The 15,503-nt window shown below is 46.0% G+C and overlaps 1 protein-coding gene across 15 annotated transcripts in view; it reads left to right on the forward strand.

Annotated features, from left to right (window-relative positions):
• Positions 1–15,503, forward strand: part of LOC121591491 (cyclic nucleotide-gated cation channel alpha-3) — a 104,674-nt gene that overhangs the window by 26,630 nt on the left and 62,541 nt on the right. For 14 of the 15 annotated variants that reach the window (XM_041912054.1, XM_041912059.1, XM_041912061.1 and 11 more), the window contains one exon: positions 7,693–7,921. The exons of the other annotated variant lie outside the window; for it this stretch is intronic. In XM_041912054.1, the coding sequence (XP_041767988.1) occupies positions 7,705–7,921 (217 nt within the window). In that variant the 5' untranslated portion in view covers positions 7,693–7,704. The remainder of the gene's footprint in view (positions 1–7,692; positions 7,922–15,503) is intronic. 15 annotated transcript variants of the gene reach the window in all.

Genomic DNA, 15,503 nt, shown 5'->3' on the forward strand with positions numbered 1-15,503 from the left:
GTACGATAGGGACAGTTTGTTTGATGTGCACAATGGATGTTGCATTCACTTCTGGGTGCTAATTTCTAATTACCTTCTTCTATTAGGATTTGAAGTTTGTTTGTAAAAGTCATTGGAATAGAAGCTCATTCGTTTGGAACGTTTAAATGTGGTAATGATGTTAAACAAATTGAGCCGATTTACTTGTAAGCTTTCGTTAAACTATTTGTAGAGTTTAAAAGCATTATTTTATTAACACCAGCCAACCATAATATGCAGGAGGAAGAATTAGTGCTTTTTTGAGGCATAAAGTACCACCTAGGATTACGAAAAAGCTCTATCAGAAAAGGAAAAAAATATATATCACGGATTTGTAATCTTAAAGCCGTTGTTTGTTTAGGATGACATTCAAGAACGGACTAGCGTCCAAAATTGGGAGCCCGAAAAAAGGTACTCAACTCAGAGGAACACACGCGTTTAGTTGTATTGTTGCCGCACAATCGGAAGAAAAAAAACGAGGACACGAACAGCGCTGTTGAAAATTAAATTTTCCTGAATAAACAATCCAATAGGGGTTGCACAGAGCAGGTTGTTGTCGGGCGGGGTTTTTTTTTATTGTTTGGGAAAGTTGGGGAAGGTTTTTAATCGGATGATTTGATTGACGGAAGTGTGATCGAACTTTCCCAACGTACCCGGGGACCTCCCGCAACAATGTGTGGAAATGGTCATTTGATAGTTCCAGTGGAATAAATTATACGTGGGAGAGAAAAATCGATAACAATTTATTTTGGATTGATGCAAACAACAAAGTTTGCCCGAAGAATGTGTGGGGGCTGAGGTGGAAGATTGAAATTTTATTGAATGTGTGTCTCTATTTGCTGGCAGTATTGCGTATCCGTCGACTCGAGCAAATGAAAGATTGATTGCTTCTTCGAGTGGCCTTTCGATAGAAGAAGTTACGCATGTAAAGTGGCACAGGCAAAGAATGGATGGTTATGTGAATTTTATTGAAATTGCAACATTTTGTGCCCCTGTCAAGTTATTGTGCAGGAGGGACGCACATCAAAATAACAAAGATATCTAAAGTCTAGCACAACGCATCGCACTAGAACGATCTGCAATAGAACGACAAACGCATCAACTTCAAAAGCTAAAAATAAAGTCGTAATAGATAAGCCCAAAGATATTATGTTTTGCAAGCGCCCCCAATAATCTCTCTGTGGGTATGGAGCATCGTTATGAAAAATGGGAACATATTTACGTGGTAAGATCGTAAAATCCCACAAATAGCTTCAATCTCCCTACGAGCCCGTATAATTGCAAGGCCTGAAGCACCTAGCATGTTAAACCTTCTCCCTCGGTCCGTGCTCTCTGGGCACTCCCCGGTTGCTATTGTTTATACTGTCGAATGTTATTTGTAGGCCGTGAGCAACTCCAGAAGGATGTTGTTAGCGAACCAACAACCAAAAAAAAAGCTCCCCTTTCCCGCGCAACGTGCTAATATTACTTTCGTAACCACTGCGAGAGAGATGGTTGAAGTTCGAGTGCTTGCCGAAACAGGCGCGAAAGCCGGCGATAAAACCATCGGCCGTACGGACACTCCTCCTCGGGCTGCATGATGAAGGATGGTCAATTTATCGCAGCAATCCATCCCCTTTCCCTTGCTTCCATTCATTGCGGTAACCACCGAAATGAAGATTCAAGCCAAATCAGGACAGACTGTTGTTACTTTTCGGCTAAGTACCGGAAGGGCCAGCTACCGGAAAATAGCGCACCAGCGCGTGTTGGTCGGTTGGGTCGAGCCGGCGGACAGCCGGAGTGTGCGAGGAAATGTGCCGAAAATTAATTTTGCCTTTATGGCCGGCTATATTTCAAACAACAAAATAAACCATAATGAGAATTACGAAGCTCTGGGGCGAGGCCCTGCTGCACGCGGACGGTAGCGCGGCACAATGGTTTGCCAACTCCCGACCATCACCGTTTGGCAAATGGGGCCCGGCCCCCAGGCCGGTACCGGGACGGCAGTTGGTCCTCGTGCTCCAAAGGAGTGTGAACCCGTGTGTAGCAATAAATATTAGGTTCGAAGTTTTTAATTGGATTTTTTATGGGAGCTTTTACGAAACGCACTCTAAGCGTCGCCATTTTTTATCTGTGTCCGCGTGTGTCGCTACGTTTCGATCGAGTTAGGTTCACGATTAGACCTGCGATGCGGAGCTTTTTTTAATGTATGTTTTTTTTTAAACGCTGACATCATTGAACCAGTCAGTAATTAACTACAACTGATTCAGCACATAAATTAGGTATGATTATTGTACATTATTATAATTTGTTAGGCATACAAGATTGAAGGATTCAATCGAGACACAGATTTGCCACATTGAGGTTTTATCTTGAAGCGCCAGATGATTTGATTTTCATTCAACACAGACCTTCGGTAAAATCCAATTTCCACTGATATCTTGCACATGAAGAGCTTATATCACTAAATAAATAAGATGATCATAACTAGACGTTTGGGGGAAGGGAAAGAAGACAAACATCAAAGCCGGACTTTGCTGGAGTCGGTGCCGGACGAATGATAGAGTACTAATATTAAATATTTCTAAGTTGAACAATCTGGAACGCAGAATCATCATATTTTTGAATACAATAAACAAATGAAAAAATAAATAAAACTTCTGAAACTGAATGGTAGAATATAGTGGACTAAGATAAAAAAAAACTTTAATACAAATTTCTTACCAGAAAACGTTCATGAAAATAGATTTAAAAAATGCAAGATTGTAAAGAGATAATTTGATTTGGTATTTGGAGTAACAAACATATTGATAGCAATAAAGAAATGAACAAAGAAAACAATGAAATGAAACTACGACTTTGAAATAGATTCTTGCATTGAAAACTTCTATTTAGAAAAAGACATTCAAACCAACATACATAAATCTCAAAACATTTGACTATAAGTAATGTATTGTTTAATATCTGCAAAAAAAAAAAACATGATAAAAAGGCAAAAACAAGCCGTAATGGAATTGTGTTGAGAAACTCCTTTTAAAAACTGTTCTTAAAGAAAGGAGCACCAAATTAATCACAATCAATCTTACGTTTTCAGCCATTGGAAAAAAAGGAAATTGGCCTCTTTGCTCCCTTTCCTCTCTATTTGCACCCATCTTCTCCGACAGATCCATTCAGTCAATTTAATAGTTTTTGACGGATGGTTTTTGCGCACTTCGAGCCACGATAGATCCGAGCACGGCACACGGCAGAAAAAGTACCAGGTTTACAGCTTTTTCGGCACACTGCACTGCGCTGCTCACGCGGTCGAAGCGGGGAAATGAATAAAAACTTTCCCACGAAAGTGCAAACAATTTAAAATTTCCCTTCTGCTGCCAGCGCTGCTCTTTGTGTGTGTGTATGTGTGTGTGTGTGTGTGTCTGCAAACCAGATCCAGGCACGAGAACAGTGAACGATCTCTTGAAGAAATTCGTTGGCAGTTGCCATTTTTATGTCGATAGTATCCCCTTGCTCCTCTCCCCTCCCAACCAATATGAACGAGGAGGTTTCGGGGTTTTTGGAACAAATTGTGCCATTCCTGTCCTCTGGCCCCGTAACAGTCCTTCTCTCCCCCACCTTACCTTACGGATGAACTGCGAAATAAAAAGTCATCAGCTCGTAAATTGGATTTATTTCGTGGTTATGAACTTCTTTCCCTGCACGATCCCTCCCATGCTCCCACAGTCGAGCACCACCACCATTTGTGGTGGTCCTGCCAGTCCTGATTTTCTTTTTTAATCCCGGGCTTAGAATTTATGTACACTATTTTTGGTTTTGTTTTCATCATTCGCCCTTTGTATTACACACTGCCTCGGCACGCGGACGCTCTTTCGCTTGTTGCTGTATACGGAAAGCTGCGCCGTCGTGCAACAGCGTGGTACACCTGAGCAACAAATCTACCCACTTCTAATTGAGTCTCTTGGCACTATGTGTATGTATGATGGTTCAACTGCATTTTTTTGTGGCTGTTGTTGATCGAGCTTTGCTTTTATGTTTCCCTACACATTCGTCTCCTTCGCTGCCACGGTGAGGCTGATGGGTATGGAAACACTTCGGCATCGCCATCGGTACTCGGTGTGTGTATTTGCGCATGTGTACACTTCTACTGACCGGTGCCAATTGAGTTTGCTTCCGCTTTTATGACTGCCGTACGGTTGCTTGCTCCCGGTTGAATGTGTGCGCGGTGACAGCTGGCAGCTGACCCTCGGGCTTGTGCGCGGCAGATGCACGGCACAGGGGAGCAACTTAAAAAGTCACCAAAGGTGGAGCCTTAATAAGGTATTTGATATTATTTGACATGTATTTTCTTTGGGCCACGATGGTCATGGTTGCTGCGGCACCATACGCAGCAGCGGCTGGGGCCACGAGAACAGTCGGGAAAAAGCAATTTCGTACGAGATTCGATTTTCCATGCCCCGGAGCAGAAATTTGATCACAACAAAAACAGTGCGGTCTGTCAATGGAACGATTTATCTTCCAATTGCCTGGTGGATCGGGAAATGACAGGCTGAAGGGAGAGTCGGATATATAAAAACAGCACTGTCAGGAATATCATTAATGGTACCACTGGGACTGTTGGATATTGAAAAGTTCCTAGATATTCGATGTAGCTGTGAAGGTTGCCTTATTTATGTGTTTGCCATAGTGCATTCTGTGCGGCTGGGAAAGACAAGCCGAAGCAAGAGAAGCATAGCAATTGCTTCGCACTGAACGGAGGGGGTACTAATTGGGCTTTAAATATTCCCTCTGGGGGCTTGAAATTCAACAAGTCGAACATCATTGAAAGGAAACATTTTGGACAGCATAGACGTTGTGTTTTGTAAGAGTTCATTTCTTAATGCCCAAACGATTATACAAAAATGCGACGAGATGCTTGATAATTGCCTCAATTTACTTCTGGAAGTTCTGTTTGGAGATGCTCAGCTGCTATATAATATAAATAATTTATTTATGAATCATTTCTTTAACAATTAAATAATTTACAATGCGTCTTTTGATGACATGCATGCTTAGTATGACATCACGTTTTAAACAACATACAGGGTGCAGTTCGAATACAACGTTTCATTGTTGTGTAGCTTTGTACCATGTGCACTCAGTGTAACGGAACTGAGGTCAGTTTTAGCCCTTTTAGATTTTAGTTTTAGCCGGAACTGATGTCAGTACATAAACACTAACTTTGGCAAAAAATGTCAACTTGCTGTCACTAGTTGTTTGTTGACAAAGCACGATGAAAGAGTACCGCGACATCGTAGTAAAACTGTTTGCAAAAGGCGAGCATCCTAGTGATCATCGGTTGTGGTCGCTGACGTTGGCCAGCATCCCCCCATCCCTAATAAACATCCCAAGATTTCAAAACACCGCGTCACTTATCAATGCTGCGTACTACAAGACCGAGATTCTGGAGAAGGTTGTGGCCCCAGCACTTCGGAAACTGTACGGAAAGGATCATTACGTCTTTCAACAGGACGGTGAAAGGGCCCACACGACGAATATCGTCCAAGCGTGGTGTCGAGGCAATTTGACTGATTTTTTTCGATAAGACTTTGTGGCCTCCCAGCTTCCTCGAGCCATACCCGCTGAACTTTTATGTATGGTCATACATGTTCGCCAAGCAGAGCGAGCATAAAGTGCACACTATTGAGCAATTTAAAAAGGTTATTTCCAAGATCTGGGATGATTTGCCAGGTGCGTGCCGCGTGCGATTCTTTTGAGAAGCGTCTTAAGCTCGTAACTAAAAACAAAGGGATTGGCCTCCTCGCTAATATGCCCTAAGCATTCTAAATAATCATAGCTTCCGTAGGAATAGACTGGACAAGGTCTATCTTGTTTATTTATTTTTTAAACACGTTTAGAATTTGTATTCGAACGTATTGTAAATAAGTATTCGAACATCTTGCATTTGTCTTTGCTAGCTAAATTTGTTGTAATTATGCAGTTTGTCGTGTAATTTCTTTGTGTTGATAACATTTCTTAATCACAGACAGTATTGAATACTCAGTGTGTAAAAAAAATTTGAAAATTTGAAATTATACAACAGGATTTATGTGTACCTTAACCGTATGAACTATAATGGTATTTTTTAACTGCTAACGCTGTACCAAGTTGAACTTTATCATAGTTGAATATTAGCTTTATTGGTCGCTTTTTAATACCAATGTTGAGCTGGAGCCAAATCATCGTTAAGCCAAAGTATGATTTGCTCGGCAAGCTAATTCAGTATGAAAATGAGATGCATTCATGTAAAGTTGCCGAGCGTTTATAGGTAGTTGAAACTTTCAAAACTATTACCCGCGCTCACATTCTTTCCAACCAAATGTAAAGCGTGTGGAAAAGTTTGTGCACGCCCACGGGTGGGCACCCGTTTTTGTGTTTGTGCCGAGCGCGCGGATAAGCATGAAGTTGATTCTGCGAAAATTATGCATTATGCAAAACAGAGCGCAAGCACTCATTTGGCGGGCGCAATAATTTCACACAACCCGAAAGGCAAATATAATGCATCGAAATTCAACGTTCAAACCCGAACCTAACCGAACTCATTTTTGCTGAAGAAACGCTGCACTAACCGAGCACAGATGGTGCAATTGTCTTATACCTTACTGCCAAAACAATGAGAGCCACCGTTTGCTGCAGGATATGATGCACCTTTTGAAGCATGTAGCCAGCAGTATGGTAATCGCACAATTTATGTGCCTTCAAGACTTTCAGAACCATTGCAGCTGCAGCAGGTTGGCATACTAACCTCACTCGAACATGCCACAACATAATGGAAATCCATTGTGGCATGTTGTGGGTGTTGATTTGTCCCCTCGTCTCTCTTCCTTTCCCCTTCATCTCTCTCGGCCAGTGGGGAAACTAATCGGGTAGGCATCTCTCGGTGATTGCCATCTGCTCTGCCAATATCATCATCCCTTTCCCCCCTCAAAAGCATACGCGCTCAGCGCTCGCTTACGAACAGGAAAATGGCACGAGCTTTTAGGAGGGCATGTTGCCAACGAATCTCGGCAATCTATGGTTATGAGGCTCGACATAGCATTCGGCTTTCCGCACTGTTTCCCCGGCTCCCCGCGGATAAACCATGGTCGCGAGCACCGGACCGGATTTCGGGTTTGCGCGTAATCTGCCCACAAGTGGCGAGCAGAAGCTGAAGCGGTTTAAATCTGTGGTTTGCTGCAGACAGCAGAGCGGATGAGCATCACAGAAGCATGCTCTAGCACCATCGACAGTAGTGTGGTGTGGTACCTTCGGATGCAACAGATATGTCCAATCCCCGTTGCCCAATCGACGGCTCTTGAGGCGAGCGTAAGATAGGGGATAATTTAGTAAATCTTCACCAAGGTATCGTCACCAAGATTCACCTCTTCGGTCGGGTGTCGGGTTGTTGCGCTTTGCGATGGAAGTGTGCCAAAAAAGGGCAGAGGATACGCGCGGCGTACATCGTTAGCTAAACTTTGCTACAACCGGAACGAACGCTCGTGTGCACCATGTGCTGAGAACGGACGGCGGTTCGCATTCTTGTTCCTCATCGGACTAGCCCATTCCTAAGGCACAAGACCTGCCGCTCAATGTGTCTTACGCCGCCACGCCCGCAATGCTTTTGCCAGGATTAGCGTTAACAATGCGTTTTCTGCCTCCCTTTTCTCCCCCTTCTCGTTACAGTTAGCGGCCATCATGTCAACAGCCAAACGGCTGGTGCTATCGTTAAGAGGTCGTAAAGAATCTCACGGCACCGCCGGCACCTCCTCGACCCGGCTCGTCTCCGCCAACAGCACGTCGCCCGGCCACGAGCTCGACGAGATAGCGGTGGTTTCGGTCGGCGCCGAATCCGGCCACGTCTCCTACGGCAGCTTATCCCTCGGGCACACCAATGGACCCCGCTACATACCAGGTAAGTGGTGCGCTAGTGTGCTTGTTTCTGCGCCTCATTTTCACCCCCAATTTCCCTTACCACCTCACTGAACCCGCAGACATACAGTTTTTGTTCGTCGCACGTGGGCAGAGAACGCAACCGGGCGGTGGTGGTTGGTACGCCTAATCAGCATCATTCTTTGGGAGGTTGTACTTTTTTGTTGTCGTTGAGTCGCTGTGCTCCAAAACTGATCCCACTGCTGGTTGGCCGTTTTGCTGCACCTTTCACCCATAATCAACGGAGCTTAAGGGGGATAATCATTTTTCACGTGACACGCCTGGCTCACACGTTTTGTTTCGGGTGCTGGAAATGTTTCTATGAGGAGGAGGCTACAATGCAACAAGAACAAAAACTCTATCGTGTCGATCGAAAGTGATTTGGGGATCGTTCGTGGCCACCTCGGGCAGCTCAATAAAACCCACACGGATGCACCGACCGTTTTTTGGCAACACACCACACACACACACACACACACACACACACACACACACACACACACACACACACACACACACACACACACCACACATAGACGCGGGCGTCGCTTTCCGGCATACCCATACCCAGCGTCATGAATGTGCAGCCACGGGCGCGGGACCAAGCCGTAAAAAGTTAAATGTCAATCAAATTGGTGTATGTGTGTGGTTGTTAGCCATTTTGCTAAATTGATGCCAATTTCTGTTGCTGTTGCATCATCCACCCACTACCCCGCCACCTTTATCTTCACCAAATCGTTGTCATTATCGTCTGCACCATCGCCATCATCATCATCATCATCGATTGTGTGAACGATTCCCGGCGACCGGGGTTAGCCCGTTAACCGTAACACTTCCAGAGAGTTTCCCTTCCTAGCCGCTTCTGGGGGGGGGGGGGGGGGAATGGGACGTGTTCTGGTAATTTTCATAGTTGCAGAAGTTTCCCTGCAAGTGGCAGTAGAGTGTGCGCGCGATTGTGTTATTGATGGTGCCTAGGCTGTGTGTGTGTTTTTTTTTATTTGCCTCCTCCCGGATGAGCCACAAGAAGTTTTGGGCCATTTTTATGGTTGAGTTTTTCTTATGTTTTCCCATCCTCCGATTTCCATCGAAGGGGAGCTGCCATCTGGAGAACTATGGCCGTTCATCGTTTAACGAAATCAGGAGCACACTCTCCCTCTCCCTTTCTCTCTCTCTCTCTGTTTTGTTTGATGTCGATCTTGATGCTCAATTAGGCCGAATGGTCGTTAAGGACAATTGGTTTTTGCCATTCGGGAGCCACCAGTTTCAGTTTTTTTTGCTATTGTTGTTGTGTGTCGTGGTTGTTATGGCCATTGTGAATGATTGGAAAGAGGATATGGACACAAAAAGCTGTACAGATACATTCGTTCTGAAAGCTTAACAAATTGGCTATTTGTTGGAGTAGAGTAAACGTTCGTTGCTTACATCCTACCTCTTGTAATCTTGGCTTATTAAAACGTTAAACGCTGCATGGTCGTTGATGTAATTTTTATTTATTTCATCCAAACGATCTTGTTTTAATGCAATTTGCAAATTCGCTTTCCGCTGGAAGCTGTAGTACGTTCAATTAGGGTTAGCTGCAAGCGTTAGTTGCACAACAAAATCGAACGCAAATATTCGCTTACCACGCTTGCCTGGTTTCCACGGTGGGTACCAATAACAAGAGAAAAAAAAACCCATCACTCGACGACAAAAGCTTCGGAACCGGAAATATGCTAACGGCCATACAACAAGATTACAGCGGCGCCTTTCCACACCCGCACGGACGCACGATGGGCGGGAAACGGTTATCGCGCAGCGCGAATGGCAACCAAGTTGCACCGTTCGAGCGCTTCTGCTGGAATTAGTTGCAATTAATTTATTAAATTCATTTAACCTGTTTTTCCCTGCGCCCGTTGCTTTTCCGTTAGCAATCAGCGGTGCCACCCGCCGGTGTTGCGCCCGGCCAAAGGTGTTGACAGTCGGCGTTGTCGGTGGTTATTGGCCAGTGTGTCCGGTGTGTATGTGTGTGTGCGTATGTTTGTGTTTTCCCAGTCCCAGTTTTGCTCACTGTTAGCTTGCTCGCATCGGTACTTTTAGAGTGTTATGAACTGGTACGCGCTCAGTGCAGCACACCAGTTTGCGAAGAGGTGTCAATTTCCCTTCTCGCTGCCGGTGCCATGGTGCGGAAGGTTCGGTTGGCGGTAATGGGACTTGTCGGTTGGGGTTGGATTGTTGTGTGTCGCTTAACACCTGGCCGTCTGATGATGTTTCTGATACCCGGGGATGAGCCGTTCGGATTACAACAACCGCACTGGGACGGGCGTTGATGACGACGACTCGACGACTGTTTGAGGTTTTGCGCCAAACTGACCAGAAACAGACCGACCGTGTTTTGCGTCTTATTGCGTGAGTGGCGGGACGGTGACGGGACGCTTGTTTGATTGGCTGGCACAAGGGCGGGGCTGGGCTTGGCTTTGGCTTTGGTGGTGATGGTGGTGATGGTGGTGATACTGCCACGCACAGAGAGGAAGAAAGAAAAAAGAAGTCACCGTCATATGGAGGCAGGCAGGCGACATACGAGGCAATTAACTTAATTAGAGATCAGTTAGTATCTGTCAGTTGAACAGTTCATTACCTTTTATCGACCGTATTGTGGGTGCTTGGAGGAAGTTTGTTTGGTCGGTGCGTTTAGCGCGCTGCCAGTACGGTCGAGTTCGACGGGACTGGGAGCATTGGGAGCGCTTCGACACGATATGGTCATTCGCATTGTTTCGCTTCGTTGCGTTTGGGGCTTTTAATTAGCATTGGTGAGTAAGTGTTGTGTCTCGATGCAGTTCAGGGCTTGTGGCTTTTATTTTTAATGTTGATGCCAATTTTTGGAACGATATGTAGAGAGTCCGAGTGAAAAGGGAACATGATGCGGGAACTGTCCCGCTGAACTGAATAACGATCGCTTTCGCTGTTGCTTTTTCATTCAGATACCAGATACCAGATGGTCATATTTTTTACTTCTTTGAGATTTGATTTACGAAGACTAGATTAGATTGTTGAGTAAGTTAGTTCAAAGTTTAGATTTTACATGTAATTAAATCACTCAAAAATCCGTTCTTTTGAAGTTTCATAGCAAAAGGATGACCTTCTCCAATGTGTTATGTCTTGTTAAAAGCATAACATGCAGAATAAGCAATTGAAATACTTGTTTTTCATTCCCTTTGTTCAAAGCAGAATACCCTATTTTACCTCTCTTTTTCAAGAAGCTAGCGAATTTGTTTTACTATTAAGACATTAAGGTGCATTTGTAGGTTGAAAAAAACGGGCACTTGGGGCATAGTTTTCGTTGGAGTTTCAACAAAATGTTAATCTCAAGGATTATATTTTATTCAAACTGGAACTAAATGAAATCATAAAACCTTCCAAAGGTTTAATTTATGTTATCAAAAGGTTTCTCTTACTTGAATAATTGAGATCTCATGTATCTAGTACATCTTGCAAAGTTTTATATACTAGATACACGGGCTAAAAGCCTCTTTTTATTGGAGCCTTCCATCTGTAACAAAAATAGTAAAACACTAGAAATGTGTAAGAAATGAAGTGCTTTTGATTGAACGCTAAAGTACACACCCAGCCGCCAGCATAACATTCTATCGCGATAATCGTTATGCATGCCACGTAAATTATTCATTACCCCAAGCAGCTCGCCCCCGAAACGCAAGCAAGAACCAACACCACCACCGCGAATGAGCTACGACGTTGTTCTAGGCTTGATTGCTCACGGGAGGTGCTACTTGCGGGAGTTTTGTCGGATATTAAGCAGTGCGCCCGGCGCACAGTTCCTTAATATAATTACAGCCCCATTTAAGACGCTCATTTGCAACTATCGCCCAATCAGCCCCGTCTCCAGGGAATCGCGAGGAGCGAGAGAGGTTGCCTTTTGTGCGCTTTCAATTCTATACTACCATTCCCTTCGCCTCACAGAAGCAGTACACTTCGTTGTGCCGAACACTTGCTCCCCGTGCTGGATAAGCTGCGCGGTTCCGAAATGAGCTTCAGTTTGGGAACAACCATTAAAACTGTTCCCTCCACCAATCCACCAACAAGTTCCGATGTTCCAATTTGTCCTTGTTTGTGGGTGGGTTGAGGTTCGGTTTCGGAGGTTAAGAAGTTGTCGGTGAAAGGGGTTTTGAACACAACTGAACCAACCGCCAAGAAGCGTATTGAGCGACTTTACGAATTTGATCCTTTTCCGCGGGGAGGATTTGGGGTTTGGGGAAAGAGTTTGGTGCTTGGCAGTTTGGGGTGCCGAAAACCCCCAAAAAACGGGTTTTGAAAAAACTTTGCACTGATTCCCGCACCAGGTCGCCCGGGTCCGGGGGTGTCGTCAATTTTACCGCACAACACTGGTGACACTGGCGAGAAGAGGTCAGCCCGAAAATGTATCCCATTACACAAAGGCGAAACGACAGCGAGGTCGTCACCGTTATCGCCCTTGCTTCCTTCCACCTCGATCCCTTGCTTCTTTGTACGCCGTTCGGCACACGATGTCGTTGTCTCCATACACACACACACACACACACACCACGCAGGCCATCTTCGACGTCTCGAGGCATCGTGATAGCGCGTGGGCGTAAAATTCATTAAATTTGCATAATTACACAATTCTACCGAGGGGGCAACCGGCACCAGTAGTCGAGGCGGAAGTTGCACCAGTCTCACCTTAGTAACCGGGCGGATGTGGCGAGAGAGAGAGAGAGAGAAAGAGAGGGTAAGAGTGGCAACTTCGCCATAACGCGACACGCCGGCCAAGCTTCGTTAGGGTTGGGCAAGATTTACTGGGGCCCTCCAAATACAAACCTGCGTCGCATCGCTCCACCGAGTTGGGCCTCCACTCCTTCTCACCCCGTTGCTGCAGCCGACAGGTTGACGGCCAGGATAGGGAGTGGTAGGTCCCTTCCGAGGCACCTCGAAGGGGTTTTTTATTTTTATTGCTGCCCCACGAGCGAGCGTTGGCGGAACGCAACCGAAAAGTATTTCATTTCAGCATTTCTCCGCGTGCGTTCGTCGGCGCGGGTGTCAGTTACCCGTTTTTTTTGCCTGGTCTCCTTCCCTGGCCACCATCATTCACGGTGTTCTCTGGTGCACCTCCTTTTTGCTTCGAACGTCGAGGAAAATCGGGAACGCGAAATGAAAACGGGAATGTTCACAGCACAACCATCCCCCCGTGTGAGGTCGGGAATGGCCATCGTAGCAACGGGCGCCGGCCGAAACCTGGGGAAGATGGGATGATGTACCAAGCGGGGGTGAAAGCTGGTGAGAGTATCCGTTTTCTATTTACCCTGCGGAAAATGGAAAATGTCGCAGCCGTTGATGGGTGGCCTGGCCGCACGGTTTGCGCGGCGTTTGTTTTTTCCCGCCGTTGCTTTCTCGCGTTTTTTCGCGTTCGATTCTATAAGGGGCGTTGAAGGTGGATTGGGGGTGAGCCAGATGATGGCAGAAAAGTGAAGGCCCGCAGGGAAAGAAATTGTAACCGTTTGCGACGATTACATCATCGTCGTCGCCGGCGTTGTCGTCGTCGTTGTGCTTCGTTTCAGCGGTGCGCTAAAAATAGGTTCCAGTCATCCAGTGTCCTTCACGTGGCAGCGGGTTGGAGGTACGGGGAAAGGATGAGTTTGAGGAAGAGGAAGACGAGGGGGCAGGCGCTATGTCAATGAGTGGGCACGGTAACGGATTGGAACGTTGGAATTGAAGATAACGATTTACGTCTCGCCAGAAGTGAAGAATGAACGCAAGAGCATTATTGATGAAAGCTCAAATTTTCCCGCTTTCAAGATTCTAACAAGCATAATGCTGTAAAATTGCTGATATTATCGACGTACTCTGCCAGTCAAAATGTGGTTTAATCGAACGCTGATGGACAGGTGATAGGCGAAGTTAAACTTAAAGCAAGCTCTGGGGGTAGCTCTGGTGCTCTTACGGAAATTTTCTTTTTTTTTTTACAAAGACTTTGAACCTGATGTCTCATGATCCTGCCATTGTTATACAAATGGGTTAGACGAAAGGTGTTTCATTCCCGTCCTTGCCAGGGTCAAACAAATCGCTGTACGGTGTACGACCACGAACGTGCCGTAGCCCTGTCTGTCAGTTCCATCACACTGCGCCAACTGCGTAGTCCTTTCAGTTTGGGGGGTTTACCCCCAGTTGAAGGAAAACAGAAGCTCCTGTCATCGTTCTCTTTCACCAGCTAGCTTTCTCATTCCCTGGCGCCACCCCTTCTATCCAATGCAAAAGGACCAAAATGGACGACTTGGCCGGAGCTCACTACAGAGCGCCGTACACAAAGGAACGCAGTGTGAAATACCCTGACAACTTCATATCTCGAGTATGTGTGTGTGTGTTTACCCTACAACATGAGATGAATGGCACATTGCATATTTCACTTCTCTCTTTGCACCTTCCCCACCCATCGCTTTACCCAACGGTTCCAATTTTGGAGTGGCCTCGGAGTGCGCCAAAAGAAATTAACCTCTGTGGGACCATTTGCTCCAGCTCCGGGTCCTCTACACACGCCGCTGCGCCGAGAAACACTGGGACCAGCAGCCCGCTGGACTGAGCTGAAATGGGACCACGCCGCGACACTCCCCAGCAGTTCGCGCGCGCTCTGTTGCTACTTGGCGCCGCTGCGCTGAAAATGTAATTAAATTAATTAACAGTGGAAAATGAAAAGCTTTTCCCTCCCGCTCGTGATGCGAAGCACTCTGGCTCGATGAGCCAACCGCCACTGCGTGCTGGCTCATTGCTGCTGCAGCTAAACGTGAACTGGAAGAAAGCATACACAGACAGATACGTATCGTCACAAAAACACATTCCCGACCGAGTTGGGCAAGCACTTGCGCGCGCTCTCCCTTTCTCTCTCGGTCGTTCGTTTTACGCTACGGTTCGGCGAATTCAAATTGTTGGGCCCTAAAGATGACCTCGCTGCGCCGAGTTGCGCCAAGGCTCCCTGGAGGATGCTGGTTTATTTTTTGGAGTGGCATCGTTGTCCAAACACGCTCAGTGGTGCGATAATGAGCTCGAGCATGAATGCGGCAGGTGAGCTAGTGACTGTTAGAACCGGACGGAAGGTGGCAGAGGCGATGACGCCATACCAATTCACGACTGACTTGGGTATTTTTGGGCGTTTGGGACTTTTGGAGCTCCTGTTCAGTGTTGGGGAGTCGTTGAAGTACAGCGCAATACGCCACGGCATGATCTGATCTTGAGCAAGTCCCAACCGTTTTGTCATCCTGTTGGGGTTCAAGTGTGTAAAATAAAGTACCCGTCGTGATAGAGGAAGGATGAGCTACTCCCGCAGCATTACCATATCATCGGGAGTGCTTGGACTCCCCCAAACTTTGACACACAAACACGTCTCGCAGTACCGTTTTAATGAGCTAAAGCTCTTAAATCTCGTTTCGTGAAGACATATTGCAGACAGTGTACACTGTACAGCACCATCAAACCATAAAGCATCGTATCCATCATTTCTCTCCGGCAAGGGGCGGACACATTCCACCGTAGCGCATCTACCTTCATTCCGGTGACACAGTGCC

Source organism: Anopheles merus, chromosome 2L (assembly GCF_017562075.2).
Source record: "Anopheles merus strain MAF chromosome 2L, AmerM5.1, whole genome shotgun sequence".
NCBI lineage: Eukaryota > Metazoa > Arthropoda > Insecta > Diptera > Culicidae > Anopheles > Anopheles merus.